Genomic DNA, 18857 nt, shown 5'->3' with positions numbered 1-18857 from the left:
ACCTGACAGATGCAGATGCAGAATCACTGTGGAATTGTATGATGTTAACCCAGGCTTAACATAACCCATTCTGGTCCATTTTAGTTCACTGATTCCTAAAATATTGATGTTCACTGCTGTTTGCCCACTTCCAGTTTACCTTGATTCATGGAAACATTCCAGGTTTCTATGCAATAGAGTTCTTTGTAGCATTGGACTTTACTTCCATCACCAGTCACATCCATAACTGAGTGTTGTTTTTGCTTTGGCTCTGTCTCTTCATTCTTTCTGGAGTTCTCTACTTTTCTCCAGTAGCTTTTTGGGCACCTACTGACCTGGGGAGTTCATCTTTCAGTGTCCTATCTTTTTGCCTTTTTATACTATTCATGGGGTTCTCAAGGAAAGAATACTGAAGTGGTTTGCCATTTCCTTTTCCAGTGGACCACATTTTGTCAGAACTCTCCTTAATGACCTGTTCATCTTGGGTGGCCCTACACGGCATGGCTCATAGCTTCATTGAGTTAGACAAGGTTGTGGTCCATGTGATTAGTTTGGTTAGTTTTTTGTGATTGTGGTTTTCATTCTGTCTGCCCTTTGAGGGATATGGATAAGAGACTTATGGAAGCTTCCTGATGGGAGAGACTGACTGAGGGGGAAAATGCATCTTGTTCTGATAGGTGGAACTATGCTCAGTAAATCTTATATCCAATTTGCTGTTGATGGGCATAGCTGTGTTCCCTCCCTGTTGTTTGGCCTGAGGGAACTCCTGCCTCCACTCACAGGCATATCTGGCTCAGTTTCCCACTGGCCTGTAAAGTCAAATTCCCTGGGGGTTCTTGGTCCCTTTGCAAGATCTCCAGGTTGGGAAATCTCTTGTGGGTTGTAGAACTTTCTTAATAGTGGGAGAATTTCTTCGGTATAATTGTCCTGCAGTTTGTGTGTCCTTTTCTCGGCAGCTGTATGGTGGGGCTAGTGGCAACCTCCTCCTAGAGGGCTTATGTCACATTCTGTGTGACCCAGGTCTGCTGCAGCCAGAGCCCCTGTCCCCATGTCAGGCCACTGTTGACCCCTGCCTCCACAGGAGACACTCAAACACTCAAAGGCAGGTCTTACTCAGTCTCTGAGGGGCCTCTGGGTCCTGGTGCACTCAAGGGTTTGTTTGAGCCCTTCAAGTGTCTCTGGCGGATGTGGGGTCTGATTACACGTGATTTTGCCCCTCCTACTGTCTTGTTGGGGCTTCTCCTTTCTTCTTGGACGTGGGGTATCTTATTTTGGTGGGGTCCAACATTCTCCTGTCAATGGTTGTTCAGCACTGAATTGCAATTTTGGAGTTCTTGCAGGAAAAGATGAGCACCCATCCTTCTACCCTGCCATCTTGTTGTCAGGAAACTGGTAAAAGGTCAGTTTTCATTCCAATCCCAAAGAAAGGCAATGAGAAAGTATGTTCAGACTACTGCACAATTGCCCTCATCTCACACGCTAGCAAAGTAATGCTCAAAATTCTCCAAGTGAAGCTTCAATAGTACGTGAACTGAGAACTTCCAGATGTTCAAGCGAGATTTAGAAGAGGCCGAGGAACCAGAGATCAAATTGCCAACATTCGTTGAATCATAGAAAAGGCAAAAGAATTCCAGGAAAACATCTGCTTTATTGACTACGCCAAAGCCTCTGACTGTGTGGATAACAACAAACTGTGGAAAATTCTTAAAGAGATGGGAATACTGACCTTACCTGGCCCCTGTGAAATCAAGAAGCAGCGGTTGGAACCTGACATGGAACAACAGTTTGTTTCCAAATTGGGAAAAGAGTACATCACGGGTGTATATTGTCACCTTGCTTATTTAACTTATATGCAGAATACATCATGCAAAATGCTGGGCTGGAAGAAGCACAAGCTGGAATCAAGATTGCCCGCAGAAATACCAGTAACCTCAGATATGCAGATGATGCCACCCTTATGGTAGAAAGAAAAGAGGAACTGAAGAGCCTCTTGAAAGTGAAAGAGGAGAGTAGAAAAAGAGTAGAAAAACTCAACATTCAAAAAACCAAGATCATGCCATCTGGTCCCATCACTTCATGGCAAATAGACAGGGAAACAATGGAAACAGTGATAGACTATTTTCTTGGGCTCCAAAATCACTGCTGATGGTGACTGCAGCCATGAAATTAAAAGATGCTTGCTCCTTGGAAGGAAAGCTATGACTAATGTAGACAGCATGTTAACAAGCAGAGACGTTACTTTGCCAACAAAGGTCCATCTAGTCAAAGCTATAGTCCGTCCTATAGTCGTGTAGGGATGTGAGAGTTGAACCATAAAGAAAGCTGAGTGCTGAGGAATTGATGCTTTTGAACTGTGGTGTTGGGAGAAGCCTCTTGAGAGTCCCTTGGACTGCAAGGAGATAAACCAGTCAATCCTAAAGGAAACAGATCACCAGCCCAGGTTGGATGCATGAGACAAGTGCTCGGGCCTGGTGCACTGGGAAGACCCAGAGGGATGGGGTGGAGAGGGAGGTGGGAGGGGGGACCGGGATGGGGAATACATGTAAATCCATGGCTAATTCATTTCAATGTATGACAAAAACCACTGCAATGTTGTAAAGTAATTAGCCTCCAACTAATAAAAATAAATGGAAAAAAAAAATAAAGGAAATCAGCCCTGAATATCATTGGACGGACTAATGCTGAACCTGAAGCTCCAATACTTTGGCCACCTGATGTGAAGAGCTATATCATTGGAAAAGACCCTGATGCTGGGAAAGATTGAAAGCAGGAGAAGGGGACGACAGAGGATGTGATGTTTGGATGGCATCACCAACTCGATGGACGTAAGTTTGAGCAAGCTCCAGGAGTTGGTGATGGACAGAATATTCTGGCATGCTGCAGTCCATGGGGTTGCAAAGAGTTGGACATGACTAAGCGAGTGAACTGACTGAACTGAACCCAGGCTACCATGGATTCTCACCTATTCCAGCTACGTTGAAAGTGACATGACAGTAAAAAGTCATAGAATGCCTGAAGAAACAGTGAGCATTAGGAAAAGTTAGCAACAAAAGTTATTAGTTAACCTGACAAAGTTCACACAAAAATCAAACAGCATGATCAGAATATCAAGAACCTGAGATAGTAAACAATTTATAAAGTAGGATTGTTTAATGTCATATTTTATAAATCATAAGCATAACTTTATACCAGAAAATTTTAAACTTCCATGAGATATATACATTCTAGAAAAATAGAATACTGAGTGGTTTATTGCAGTTATTTCATAGTAAAAAGAACCTAAATGTCTGTGACCAGGAGAACTAAAAAATTATAGTATAGTCATGTAGTAGAATACTGTATATGGCAGAATTATTGAATCAGTCTCACTTTGAATGGAAAATGAAAACTATATTCAGTGAAAAAGTATATTCAGTATAAAAGTATGTATCTGTTCAGTTCAGTCGCTCAGTCATGTCTGATTCTTTGCAGCCCCATGGACTGCAGCACTCCAGGCCTCCCTGTCCATCACCAGCTCCCGGAGTTTACTCAAACTCATGTCCATCAAGTCAGTGATGCCATCTAACCATCTCATCCTCTGTCGTCCCCTTCTTCTCCTGCCTTCAATCTTTCCCAGCATCAGGGTCTTTTTCCAATGAGTTAGTTCTTTGCATCAGGTGGCCAAAGTAAAACTATACATGTATAATTACACATATGTACCATTTACACGTAGTTTAAAAACATGAAGTATAATATAGAGTTTGGTGACATACATTAGTGAAAACTTAAAAACATACACATAAAAAGTAACATGCACATATAAAATTTAGGGTTATTTACCTCTCAGAAAGAAGGGTGGCAAATAAGAGAATAGCATTGGGTAGGGTCATGTATTATGCTTCAACTGCATCAGAAGCAGATTTAACAAGTTTTAAAATTTGACAAAGATGCAATGTGTGAACACTATTGTTCTTTATATTCTATATACTTTTGTGAATATGTAGAATACTTTATAACAAACAATGTAAAAATTTAAAGTACTTTGCATTAAATGGTATCTGAGAAGGCACAGAAATGTGTTAAACCTGTACATTCTGTATTTGAAACTTAACTGTTTATCTTTCATAGGTTATTTTGTTACTTTCTTCTCATACCTTTTATATTCAAAGTTTATGGGGAAAATAAGAGCAAAATAATGTTTTCTTCTTTTTTTAAAGAGCAAAATGATTTAACATGAGTTGGTGATGCTGGGATCAGTCCTTGTTTGAGTTTTCCAGAATTCTAGCACAGTGAAAGTTTTCCTGCCCCTAAGATCTTTTCTCTCTTGATCTCCGAGTCAGTCTCTCTTCCCTTCTCTCCCTCTCTCTTTTGGTCTCTAGGTCTTTTTCTCCTGGTCCCTGTCTGTTAGGGTGTGCTTTGGGATTATACTGTCTCAGGGTCTGGGGGACTTAATTTCTTTCGATCTCTGTCTTTCTGAACCCTTCCCCCCACCCCAAATTCTGTTTCTCATACTTACACTTTCTCAGGGTCTGTCTCTTGCTTACTCTGTATTTGGAGGCCCTCCCCCATGTCTGGGTGCATATGTGTGTATTTTTATGTGCCTTTGTGTATGTCTGATTCTCTGTCTCTTTACTTCCTTTTCCCAGAGTCCTCTCTGCCTCACCTCCCCCACCTCTTGTCTTTCTCTTGGAGTGTAGATCTCTTTTTCTCCTATGGTTGTCTTTTTTCCTCTCTCTCGATACCAGTCTCTTTCTTTCTCAGTCTCTCCCTGAGTTGGTTGGTCTATATCTGTTTCTCTTAATCTCTTTCTTAATCCCACTCTGGAGTCTTTCAGTTTCTTCCCTTATTTGCCTACTTATTTATGTTTCATTTATTTTGTTTAGGTAAAGCTACTTCTTCTTCTAATCCAAGCAGCCCAGCTCCAGACTGGTACAAAGATTTTGTTACAGATGCTGATGCTGAGGTTTTAGAGCATTCTGGAAAAATGGTACTTCTCTTTGAAATTCTTCGAATGGCAGAGGAAATTGGGGATAAAGTGTAAGTTCTTTCCTATTTCCTATTTTTATTATATTAAACAAAATTTTGATAACCTTTTTATTGTTTGAACTACTTAAATCTGTTTTGTTTTCTTCCTTTTTAAAAATGTAATTTCTTGGTTAGTGTAGTAACAACTATCTTCCTTCTAAAGCCACTATTTCTGAGTGCATATTCTGGATGTTCCTTCAGTGCCGTTTTCCCCTTCTGGCTGTAGAATCTTGAACTTATTTCCTTGAACCAAGTGTCTAGTTGGTATTTATATTTCATCATTTTCAGAATCTTTTTTCAATCCATGCGGTGTGGTTTCTACACTGTTACTTTACTGAGATTTCCCCCACCTAAGTCACTTTGTTGTTGTTATTGTTTAGTTGCTAAGTTGTGTCTTGACTCTTTTGCCACCCCATAGACTATAACCACCTGGCTCCTCTGTCCATGGGATTTCCCAGGCAAGAATACTGGAGTGCATTGCCATTTCCTTCTCCAGTGGATCGTCCCAACCCAGGGATCCAACCTGCATCTCCTGCATTGGCAGGCGGATTCCTTACTGCTGAGCCACCAGGGAAGCCCCCAATGTCACCTGTTGACCTTCTAATTTCCAAATCTAGTGGATACCTCTCAGACTTTATTTCACCCCTTTTTGACTACTTTCTATAATTTCTCCATTGTTTTTTGTTCCTGTTTGTTTTACTTCTAGCATTTGTGCCCCTGTTCTCTTCCCTAGATTCCATCCCCCAATCTTATCTTTCATTTTATTATTTAAAAATGTGCTTTTAAAGTTTTGAACCACGCTTATCGTTTAGACTGTTATAAGGCCCTATATTCTGGTCATAAAATATTTTAAAAATATAATGCTTGTAATATAACATTTTTTTTGTTAAAAACTTTAAGCACTTTAACATAAGGCTAAAATAAAAAAATCTCCTATCTTAAAAAAATTTAATTTACTTTCTTTAACTTTCCTAGAAAGAGGTAGATTTCTGTTATATTTTCATACCACCTTTTAATATACTTCTACTCTACTCTTAGCACATTCTAATGTATTTATCTTTTTGCTGGATAGTGAGTTGTTTGAGTTAATAGTTAATTATAAAAATGTTGGTTTTTATTAACCACTGTACATGACACCAAGTAAAGTACTCACTGAAAGTTATTTTTGTTATATATTGCCACTTGCACAGAAACAAGTAGTTCAGATGAGGGAGGATGTTGGCATGGAATGGAATGGTAGTAGTGGAGATAAAAGAGTGTGTTTGGGGGTAGACAAACAATACTTGGTAGATTAAATGCAGGACAGTAAGATAGAGTAGTCAAACATGACTCCCAGGCTTTCCCCCTAAGTGCCTGTGAATTACATTGTTATTTACTAAAATGGAGAAGACTAAGGGAGAACTAAGTTTATTAGAGGTAGTAAAGAATTCTGCCGTGGTTTTGTTAAGTTTCTAAGGCATATTATATGTCCATGAGAGATGTCAAGTAGAAAGTAGATATTTGAGCTCCAAGTTCCTGAAGGTTCAGAAGAGACTGATGCTTTAGACATGCTCATGCTTTTTTTTTCTATTAACTTTTATAGTTTAAAGTTAATTTTTATTGGATACCAAATAAGAATTTTATGAGTGTATAGGAGATTTTTAGTAGTCTTTTAATTTCCTAACAAGGAATATCTTCTACCATGTTCATCATAGATGTTCTCCTAGCTTCTCCTGAGTAGAATATTTTCCATTTCAGAAGGCTCCCTAGAGTTGAATACTTCAAAGTGTTAGAAAATGTATGCTTATCTTTAGTTTGTACTGTATTCCTATAGCTATTTTCCCCTGGTCTAAAATAGAGTATATCTATTGCTTTTTAAAAATACTGTTAAATGATCATTTTTAGTTATTAATGCAAGTGATAAATGTTATCAACATTAAGACATAAAACTGTGCAATGGAATACCACTATTCTTTGTCCAGTGTTTCATTATGGAAATTTTCAAACATAACAAGCAGAAAGAATAAATAGAATACCTACATACCTGTCACCTAAAATCTATACTATATTTTATCATACTTTATTATATACCTATCTATCAATCCCTCTATCCATCTTATTTTCCTGATACTTTTCAAAGTAGGTTGCAGACATCACTACTACTATTTCAATTGTCTCCCCTTCAGATAATGACGGGTTTATCTCTTGTCACTGTAAGCTTTTTCTTCTCAGTTGATTGTTTTATTCTTTGTATGGCTTAATTTCAGTCCTGAATGGTCATGAATATGCTTCAGTTTTTTAGCACTCATCTCAAAATATTGTCACAGTAAACAAAACACTACAGCTGAGTTTTTATTAACACATAATTATAGTGAGTCTGATTATTATTTACTCTGGATCCTGTCATTCCATTCCTGCAATCTGATAGAATGGTTTTCCAACTTCGAAATAACATTATTGGTTCATATTGACTTATGGTCAGCTAAGACTTTTTTTTCTTTTAAAGAAAAACTTGTCAAATTAGATTCTTCTGTTCCCTGTTTATGCAGCTGAGGCTTAGACAGAAAGTTGTATTTTAGCATGTGAATGTCCAGTTTTGCCAAAACTATTGTTAAAAAGACTTCTTTCCATTGAGTTGCTTTTGCCTCTTTGTCAAAAACCAGTTAACTGTAGTGTGGCTTTATATCTGGATTATATTCTGTTCCATTGATTTGTGTTGGTTTCTTTGTCAGTACTATACTATTTTGATTATACTAGCTTTGTGTTGAAATCATGTAGAGTTATGCTTCCAACTTTTTTCCTTTCAAAATTGTTTTGGCTACTCTTTGTGCTTGGCTATCCATATAAACTTTAGAATCAGCTTGTTAATTTCTGCCAAAAAAGTCGTACTGAGGTTTTGATTAGAAATGTGTTGAGTTTGTTACTCTTTTAATCTATGAACACTGATTTGTTTTTCAGCCTTGTTTTCAGCCAATCTCTCATATCTCTGGACTTGATTGAAGATTTTCTTGAATTGGCTAGTAGGGAGAAGACAGAAGATAAAGATAAGCCTCTCATTTATAAAGGTGAGTTACATTTGTATATCATAATTTTTAAAATGTTCATTCAGACATATAAACATTTTAACAGTAGAAGAAGAAAATTACCTGGACTCACAACCCTAATATATATGTATTTTTTCTGCACTTTCTTTTTGTCCTTATCCCTATAAATATGGTCTTTGTTGCTGCTGTTGTAGCAAATGTTTTCTTTTTTAAACAGTGTTGTTGAGATATACTTCACATAACATGCAATTTACCTACTTAAGGTGTACAGTTCAATGGTTTTTTAGTATATTTTCAGAGTTGTGCAGCTATCACTGTAGTCAATTTTTGAACATATTAATCACCAAAGAAATACTGTACCCTTTAGCTATCACTCTGCTAACCTCCGTTCTACCACTTTACCTTTAAGCAATCACTAATCTACTTTCTCTTTATATAGATTGAGATTGACTTATTCTGGACCTTTCATATAAATAGAGTCATATAATATGTGGGTCTTTTGTGACTGACTTTCTTTCACATAGCATGTTTTTAAGGTTCATCCAAGTTGTAGCAAGTGTCACTGCTACATCCAAGTTGTAGCAAGTGTACAACCTTTTTTGACCTAATAATATTCTGTTTTATGGTTAATACCCACATTTTGATTATCCATTCATTAATTCATAGGTATTTGAGTTGTTTTATCTTTTTGGCTATTGTGAACAGTGCAGCTATGAATGTTTGTATACAGGTTTTTATTTCTTTAAAAATCTGTTTTTACTTGTTTGGGATATATTGGATAGTTACAAATGGAACTGTTGTGTAATATGCAATTCTAAGTTTAATGTATTGAAGATCGACCAAACTGTTTTCTATACTGACTGCACTCAAGAAGCATTGTACAAGGGTTCTCATTTCTCCACATCTTTATCAATGTTTGTTTTCTGTTGTTGAATTACAGCCATCCTAGTGGCTGTGAAATGGTATCTCATTGTGATTTTGATTTGTATTTCCTGACTCGATGGACATGAGTTTGAGTAAATTCCGGGAGTTGGTGACAGACAGGGAGGCCTGGCGTGCTGTGATTCATGGGGTCGCAAAGAGTCGGACACAACTGAGCGACTGAACTGACTGACTGAGTGACTAATGATTTTGACCGTTGTTTCATGGCCATTTGTATATCTTCTTTAGAAAAATGATTATTTGGGTCCTTTGCTCATTTGAAAGACCTTTTTTTAAAAAAAAAATTTTTTTTTAAAACATTCTGCTTAGGAGGCTGTTTTCAGATATATGCTTTGTAAATATTTTCTCCCATTCTTTGGGTTGTCTTTTCACTTTCTAGGTAGTATTTCATTTTGATGAAGTCCAATTTATATTTCTTTCTTTTGTTACTTATGCTTTTAGTGTCATATCTAAGAAACCATTGCCAAATCCAAGTTCATGAATATTTACTCCTGTGCTTCCTTCAAAGAATTATATAGTTTTAGCTTTTGATGCATTTAGCTTTGATGCATTAATTTTTATATATGCTATGAGGTTAAAGATCCAACTTCAGTCTTTTGCTGTGGCTATCCAGTTGTCAAACACTATTTACTGAGAAGACTGTTCTTTCTCCATTCATTGTTTCTGGGCACCCTTGTTGAAAATTAGTTGACCAAAGAGACAGATTTGTATTTTGACTCCCCAAGTTTTGTTCCATTTATCTATGTCAGTCCTCATGCCAGTAGCACACTGTTCTGATTACGTTTGCTTTGAAAGTAAGTTTTGAAAGTGTGATTCCTTCTATATTGTTTCTGTTCAACATTTTTTTGAGGGGGGCTATTCTGGATCCCTTGCAATTTCATATGAATTTTAGAATTAGCTTGTAAAGTTTACCAAAAAGTCAGTTTGAATTCTGATAGAAATTGCATTGAACTTGTAAGTTCATTTTAGGAAGTATTGCCTTCTTAACAATATTAAGTCTGCTGATCTATGAACATGGGATGTTTTAACATTTACTTAAGTCTTGAATTTCTTTCACCAATGTTTTATAGTTTTCACTGTATGCAGTTTGTATTTCTTATGTTAAATTTATTTTTTTCTTTTTGATATTATGAGTGGAATTGTGTTCTTTTAGTTTTGAATTTTCATTGCAAATGTATGAATTAAGTTTTGCGTATTAAATCATTTATTAGTTCTAGTAGTGTTTTGTGGATTTTAAAGGATTTTCCTTATGTAAGATCATGTCATCTGCAAATGATATACTTCTTCCTTTCCAATATGGATTACTTTTATTTCCTTTTCTTGACTATTTCCCTCGTTAGAACTTCTAGTACAGTGTTGAATTGATGTGACATAACCAGACATCCTTTTCTTGTTCCTAATCTTAGAGGGAAAGCATCTGATCTTTCACCATTCTGTATAATGTTATTTATATTTTTTAGTAGATAGCATTTATGATGTTGAGGAAATTCTCTTCTATTTCCAGTTTTTTGAGTGTGTTTTTCTTATCATGAATGTGTATTGAATATTGTCAAATGATTTCTTTGTTGTCTATTGAGATGATCATGTGGGATTTTTTTAATTAATTTGTTAATTTAAAATTTTTCTCTGGGAATAATTTATTCTTATATACCTTAAGATGTGGAGCTTCCCACTTGGCTCAGTGGTAAAAGAATCTGCCTGCAAATGCAGGAGATGTGGGTTGGGGAGATCCCCTGGAGGAGGAAGTGGCAACCCACTCCAGTATTCTTGCCTGGAAAATCCCAAGGACAGAGGAGCCAGGTGGGCTCCAATCCATGGGGTTGCAAAGAGTAGGACACCACTGAGTGACTGAGCATGCATACACCTTAAGATATATCCTAAGACTTTTAAACTTTTAATGTTATTTAAAAATTAAACAACTAAGGATTTCCCTGGTGGCACAGTGGATAAGAATTTGCCTGCCAATGCAGGGGACATGGATTTGATCCCTGGTCCTGGAAGATTCCACATGCTCTGGAGCAACTAAGCCCATGTACCACAACTACTGAACCTGCACTCTAGAGCCCACCAGCTGTGATTACCAAGCCTGTGTGCTACAACTACTAAAGCCTATGTGTCCTAGAGCCTGTGCTCCACAACAAGAGAAGCCACCACAATGAGAAGCCTGCATGCTGCAATGAAGTGTAGCTGCAACTATAGAAAGCCCACACAAAAGCAACAAAGACCCAGCACAGCCAAAAATAAAGAAACACATCCTATTTGTGGGAATCATTAATACAGTTAGATCATTTATTCCAGAAATCCTTAATATTTGAATCTTGTTTACAGTCCTTAGAACATAAACAAAATTTGACTTGATAAGACATACTTTGTTCCTTTGTTTGTTTTAGTCTAAATTCTCAAAGGAATGGATGTGTTAATTTTTCTAATGAAAATACAGTTGGTTTATAACTCTATTAATTTCAGGTTGGGTCTCTGATTTGGCAAGATCCCCTGGAGAAGGAAATGGCAGCCCACTCCAGTATTCTTGCCTGGAGAATTCCATGGACAGAGGAGCCTGGTAGGCGACAGCCCGTGGGTTCACAAAGAGTCAGCCACAACTGAGTGACTAACACTTACACTTTTATACAGCATAGTGATTCAGTAGTTTTGCAGATTACCCGCCACTAAAAGTTTTATAAAATAATGACTATTATTCCCTGTGCTATACAGTATATGCTTTTTAAAAAATCTATTTTATACATAGTAGTTGGTATCTTTTAATCGCTTACCTCTCTCTTACCCCTCTCCTCTGCTTCTCCCCCTTGGTAACCACTAGTTTGTTTTCTGTATCTCTGAGTCAGTTTCTGTTTTGTTATATACCTTTGTATGGGTAATTTTTTGTATTTTGCATGTAAGTGATACAGCATCTGTCTTTTCTCTATCTAAATTATTTCACTAAGTAGAATATTTCCTAGGTTCATCCATATTGCTGAAAATAGAAGAATCAAAAGTTATGACCAACCTAGATAGCATATTAAAAAGCAGAGACATTACTTTGCCAACAAAGGTCCGTCTGGTCAAGGCTATGGTTTTTCCAGTGGTCATGTATGGATGTGAGAGTTGGACTGTGAAGAAAGCTGAGCGCCGAAAAATTGATGCTTTTGGACTGTGGTGTTGGAGAAGACTCTTGAGAGTCCCTTGCACTGCAAAAGTTCCACCCAGTCCATCCTAAAGGAAATCAATCCTGAATATTCATTGGAAGGACTGATGCTGAAGCTGAAACTCCAATACTTTGGCCACCTGATTTGAAGAACTGACTCCTTGGAAAAGACCCTGATGCTGGGAGGGATTGGGGGCAGGAGGAGAAGGGGATGACAGAGGATAAGATGGCTGGATGGCATCACTGACTCGATGGACATGAGTTTGAGTAAGCTCCAGGAGTTGGTGATGGACAGGGGACCCTGGTAGTCCTGGGGTCCCAAAGCATCAGACATTACTGAGCAACTGAACTGAATAATAGTGATGTCAAACATATTTTAATGTCCCCGTCAGCTCGTACAGTTTCACTCATCTCCCATGATAGTAAGGTCATGCTTAAACTCTTGCATGCTAGGCATGAACCAAGAACTTCCAGGCATCCAAGCTAGGTTTAGAAAAGGCAGAGGAACCAGACATCAAATTGCCAACATTTGCTGGATCATAGAGAAAGCAAGGGAATTCTAGAAAAACTCTACCTCTCTTTTATCAACTACACTAAAGCCTTTGACTGTGTGGGTCATTTTAAACTGTGGAAAACTCTTAAAGAGATGGGAATACCAGACCATCTTACCTGTCTCCTGAGAAGCCTGTATGCAGGTCAAGAAGCAACAGTTAGAACCCTCTATGGAACAACAGATTAGTTCAGGATTGAGAAAGGAGTGTGACAGGGCTGTCTGTTTGTCACCATGTTTACTTAACCTATATGCTGAGCACATCATGAAGAATGCCTGGCTGGATGAAACACAAGCTGGAATCAAGATAGGCAGGAGAAACATCAACAACCTCAGATATACAGATGATACCACTATAATAGTAGAAAGCAGAGAGAAACTAAAGAACCTCTTGATGAGGGTGAAGGAGGAGAGTCAAAAACCTGGTTTAAAACTAAATATTAAAAAAGCTAAGATGATGGCATCCAGCCCCATTATCTTGTGGCAAATAGAAGGGAAAAAGGTGGAGGCAATGACAGATTTCCTCTTCTTGGGCTCTAAAATCAGTGCGGATGGTGACTGCAGCCATGAAATCAGAAGATGATTGCTTCTTGGCAGGAAAGCTGTAACAAACCTAGACAGCATGTTGAAAAGCAGAGACATTACTCTGCTGACAAAGGCCCATATAATCAAGGCTATGGTCTTCCCAGAGGTCACGTACGGTTGTGAAACATGGACTGTGAAGAAGGCAGAGGGCCAAAGAATTGATGCCTTCAAACTGTGGTGCTAGAGAAGACTCTTGAGATTCCATTGGCCAGCAAGGAGATCAAACCAGTCAATCTTAAACGAAATCAACCCGGAATACTGCTTGGAATGATTGATGCTGATGCTGAAGCTCCAGTATTTTGGTCATCTGATGCAAACAGCTGAGTCATTGAAAAAGTCTTTGATGCTGGGGAAGGTTTAGTGCAGAAAGAGAAGAGGGCATCAGAGGATGAGATGGCTGGATGGCATCACCATTTCAAAGGACGTGACCTTGGGGAAACTTCCAGAGATGGTGAGGGACAGGGAGGCCTCGAATGCTGCAATCCCTGGGGTTATAATGAGTTGGACATGACTGGTTGACTGAACTACAACAATGCCCATCTGTATGTCCTCTTTGGAAAAAATATCTGTTCAGGTCTCCCCGTTTTTTGAACTGTTTGTTGATATTTAGCTGTATGAACTGTTTGTATATTTTGGGTATTAACTCTTTGTTGGTCATATCGTTTGTGAATATTTTCTCCCTTTCCATGGATTTTCTTTTCATTTTGTTAGTGGTTTCCTTTGCAGTGCAAGAGCTTTTAAGTTTAATTAGGTCCCATTGATTTATTTTTGCTTTTATTTGTTTCACCTTAGTAGATCATAGAATGTTTTTTGGCACATAAATAAGTATTCAGTAATTATTTATTCAGTGAATGAATAAATACATTCTATGTCTTTGGTTTTTATCTGTTTAGTATCAACTTGTTAATAACAAAGGGGGAAACCTGGTCATTTTTAGACTTAATTAAAAAGAATTTTCATGCAGCTTAATTATATTCTTTTGAAAGTTTTATAGGATTCTAATCAGGGATGAAATTTACATGTAAGTGAAATAGCTTTGAGAGTACCTTTGCTGTTCAATATGTGTTAGAAGGAAATCTGTGGTGAATTGTACTAGTAATACAATGAGTTATCTCTTGAATAAAAATTTGTCTTGCTCTGCACATAGAGTATATATAAACAGCTCTTAAATGGCTAGCAAAAAATCTTTTACTACTAGGATAATATATATATATATATACATATCTTTTTGGTTTTTTTGTTGAATTTTCAGGTGAAGGGAAGTGGCTCAGAAACATTGACTATTACCGTTTAGATGGCTCTACAACTGCTCAGTCAAGGAAAAAATGGGCTGAAGAATTTAATGATGAAACTAATGTGAGGTAAGAAGCATTTTCTTAATGTATAATTTTTAAAAAATCATTCTAAATCTGCAGATAATAAAATTTACTCTTTTATTGTCTACTACTGTAATTTTTGACAAATACAAGATAAAGTCCAGATATAAAATGGTTTCATCATCCTTTAGGAAATTCACTCATGGGATCATGAAGTTTGTAGCTTTTTGAATCTTACTTTTTTCACATAGCAAAATACATTTGAGATTCATCCACATTACTGCATGTCAATAGTTAGTTCCTTTTTATTGTTGAGTTGTATTTCATTATAGTATTCTGTTGTGTGGGTATAAGGTTTGTTACCATAGTTTTCATTGTTTGAATGTGTTCATTGTATGGATGAGTGGTTTGTTTAACCACTTCTGTTCGAGAGACCTTGGAGTTGCTTCCAGGTTTTGAAATTAAAATTGAAGCTGTTTTAAAGATTCATGTGTAAGTTTTGTGTGACCGTAGATACTTGTCCAAGTGAAATGAAAATCTAGGAGTGCAGTTGCTGGGCTACATGGTAAATTTATTTTTAACTTTGTAGGAAACTGCCAAACAGTTTTCCGAAGTAACTGTATAGTTTCGCATTCCCACCAGCAGTGTATGAGAGTTCTAGTTGTTCTACGTCCTTGGTATTATATTTAAAAATAAAGATTTACCCATTCTAATAGGTGTGTAATGGAACCTTACATGGTTTTAATTTGCATTTCCCTAATGATAGTTGATGAGAAGCATTTTTTTTCATGTGTTTATCATCTTTGGAGACACAACTGTTAAAGTTAAGAAGGTATTCTTGATCTCTTTATTATAGGAACTTGAATAATATACTTCAAACCACTGTAGGTAGACGTTGTGTTATATATGTGTTACTGATGTTGCTTTTAACTGTTAGCAATTAATATACTTGAACTGAATTTGTAAAAGAAAAATATATGTGTATATGTACATATAAATATTTGCACACACACATGTGTGTGTATGAAAACATTGCCTTTAAGAAAGTAATGAAGAGATGGGGTTAGCTTTTCTTAAATTGTTTTGTATTGGAGTATAGCCATTTAACGGGGCTTCCCTAGTGGTTCATGTGGTAAAGAATCTGACTGCAATGTGGGAGATCCAGGTTCAATCCCTGCTTTGGGAATATCTCCTCAAGAAGGGAATGGCAACCCACTCCAGTATTCTTGCCTAGAGAATTCCATGTACAGAGAAGCCTGGTGAGCTACCTCTATGAGGTCTCAAAGAGTTGGACACAACTGAGCATCTAACACACTCACACATAGACGATTAACAGTGTTTCAAGTGGACAGCAAAGGGCCTGATGAGATTAGTTGAATGAAAGGATGGCTGAGATATGCCTTAATAAATGTTCTAAAGTTTGAGAGGTAGTATATTGTGTGTAAAACATGTTGTAATTTTAGCAGAGCCCTAAACTACGTGTGTGCGTGCTAAGTTGCTTCAGTCGTGTCTGACTCTTTGTGACCCTGTGGACTGTAGTTTGTCAGGCTCCTCTGTCCATGGGATTCTCCAGGCAAGAATACTGGAGTGGGTTGCCATGCCCTCCTCCAGGGTATCTTTCTGACCCAGAGATTGAACTTGCCAATCCTGCATTGCAGGCAGATTCATTGCAGGTAGCACACTGAGCTACCAGGGAAGCATGTCCTGAACTACACTAGGGTTATAACTAGGGAAATTCCAGTTAGACCATCAGTTCAGTTCAGGTCAGTCGCTCAGTTGTGTCCGACTCTTTGTGACCCCATGAATCGCAGCACACCAGGCCTCCCTGTCCATCACCAACTGCCGGAGTTTTTCTCAAACTCATGTCCATCGAGTCAGTGATGCCATCCAGCCATCTCATCCTCTGTCGTCCACTTCTCCTTCTGCCCCCAATCCCTCCCAGCATCAGGGTCTTTTCCAATGGGTCAGCTCTTCACCTGAGGTGGTCAAAGTACTGGAGTTTCAGCTTCAGCATCAGTCCTTCTAATGAACACCCAGGACTGATCTCCTTTAGGATGGACTGGTTGGATCTCCTTGCAGTCAAGGGATTCTCAAGAGTCTTCTCCAACACCACAGTTCAAAAGCATCAATTCTTTGGCGCTCAGCTTTCTTCACAGTCCAACTCTCACATCCATACATGACCACTGGAAAAATCATAGCCTTGACCAGATGGATCTTTGTTGGCAAAGTAATGTCTCTGCTTTTTAATATGCTATCTAGGTTGGTCATAACTTTCCTTCCAAGGAGTAAGTGTCTTTTAATTTCATGGTTGCAGTCACCATCTGCAGTGATTTTGGAGCCCCCAAAAATAAAGTCTGACACTGTTTCCACTGTTTCCCCATCTATTTGCCATGAAGTGATGGGTACCAGATGCCATGATCTTAGTTTTCTGAATTTTGAGCTTTAAACCAACTTTTTCACTCTCCTTCACCTTCATCAAGAGGCTTTTTAGTCCCTCTTCACTTTCTGCCATAAGGGTGGTATCATCTGCATATCTGAGGTTATTGATATTTCTCCCAGCAATCTTGATTCCAGCTTGTGCTTCTTCCAGCCCAGCGTTTTTCATGATGTACTCAGCATATAAGTTAAATAAGCAGGGTGACAACATACAGACTTGATGTACTTCTTTTCCTATTTGGAACATAGGAAAGAGTATATTTTTATTAGGTATTTAAAATCTATAGAGTCTGGAAAGCTTACAAAGGGATTGAGTACAGTAAAGTTATTTTTTAATGGTTATAAACTATATAAAGATAAATACATTTTTGTATTCTGTTTGCAGTGTTTTAAAAAGTTATTATTTGTGCATGAATGTGAAGAAAGAATTCTAACTGAGTAATCCTACTCTTGTCAAATTTAATCTGAACCTTTGACTTGTTCAGTTTCCCAAATTTGTAAATGTCATAATAGCATATGATTTGTCCCGTAAAAGTCATATTTGATAACTAGTAAGGTAACAATGTTGAAATATGGTTGGTGAGCAGTCACCTTGGCTTATTCACTAGCAAATTGAACCCCATAAACATCTGCCAGAAAGTGTCTCTGATTCAGATTCTTAATGTATGTGCATGTGTGTACATACACACATACATAACACACACACAAACACCCCATGGATTTGAGGGGTTACTCTTAAGTATCTAAATCTGTCTGGATTAAATTCACAAATGTGAAAGATTATGTCTGTTTTTCTACCTATCCATCTTCTATTTTCTCATGACTTGTTAATTTTCAGAAAATAAATATAATTTTGTTTATTGTTAAGCCATTAGACACTTTAAGATAAGCTTTAAAATTGTAACATAATGCCTTGTATGACCAGGAAGCACTTTTAACAGTCTCGGGGTCTTTGGTTAGCTTGATACTGTTTTTTTTTAACTTATTTATTTTATTTATATTTATTTATACTATTTAGAGTCAGAGGTACCCACAATGATAGAGAGGTACTGTGACCTATTTCTGCTAATGGGTACGTCTTGTAGTTGTTCAATTGCTCAATCATGTCCAACTCTTTGGTACCCCATGGACTGCAGCATGCCAGATTTCCCTATCCTTCACTATCTCCCAGAGTTTGCTCAGATTCATGTCCTCTGAGTCAGTGATGCCATCCAACCATCTCATCCTCTGTCGCCCCCTTCTCCTTTTGCCTTCAGTCTTTCCCAGCATCAGGGTCTTTTCCAACGAGTTGGCTGTTCTCTACTGTTGAGCTCATCTGTTGAGTTTTTGTTGTTGTTGTTGTTACTGTATTTTTCAGTTCTGAGATTTCCATTTTGTTCTTCTGAGTTGTGGTATAATTCCTAATTGTCCACCTGACTTCTTCTGATACTAATCCAATAGCAGGGGAGTGGGTTTTTCTTACAACCACTTGGTGGGAATGGATATCCTAGTTCCCTACAAGGTCTTCACTGACATTGCTGGATTGATGAGAGGACTTTGTTAACTCAAACTTATCTGACACTGTTTTGGCTATGCCTTGTTGCAATTAGGTGAGGATAGAAGCTTGGGCTTCCCACTCAGCCTTTAGTGACAAGGGTGAAGGTACACCACATTTTGTCTGTACTGTTTGACTGGAGTCGAATGATTGTTGTTGTAAAGTTTTCTCTCTTGCTGGTCTGCCCCTTTTTCGGTCCTTTTGCTAGAGAGCAGGCTTTTTGTGGAGATTTTGATAGCACCCACTGGTGTTTTCAGATCGCTTAGTTCTTTACCACTCAGTCTGGGATATACAAGGCAAAAAGAAAGCCTATGAATGTTGCTGCTATGTTATGTGTTAGGTCTCA

General features: G+C 37.7%; 1 protein-coding gene across 11 annotated transcripts in view; it reads left to right on the top strand.

Annotated features, from left to right (window-relative positions):
* Positions 1 to 18857, top strand: part of ATRX (ATRX chromatin remodeler) — a 267954-nt gene that overhangs the window by 202696 nt on the left and 46401 nt on the right. For all 11 annotated transcript variants that reach the window (XM_070462042.1, XM_070462040.1, XM_070462046.1 and 8 more), the window contains 3 exons: positions 4842 to 4995; positions 7921 to 8027; positions 14478 to 14586. In XM_070462042.1, the coding sequence (XP_070318143.1) occupies positions 4842 to 4995; positions 7921 to 8027; positions 14478 to 14586 (370 nt within the window). The remainder of the gene's footprint in view (positions 1 to 4841; positions 4996 to 7920; positions 8028 to 14477; positions 14587 to 18857) is intronic.

The sequence above is a fragment of the Odocoileus virginianus genome, chromosome X (genome assembly GCF_023699985.2).
Source record: "Odocoileus virginianus isolate 20LAN1187 ecotype Illinois chromosome X, Ovbor_1.2, whole genome shotgun sequence".
In the NCBI taxonomy this organism is placed as follows: Eukaryota; Metazoa; Chordata; class Mammalia; order Artiodactyla; family Cervidae; genus Odocoileus; species Odocoileus virginianus.
This window is presented reverse-complemented; position numbering and strand designations above follow the sequence as displayed.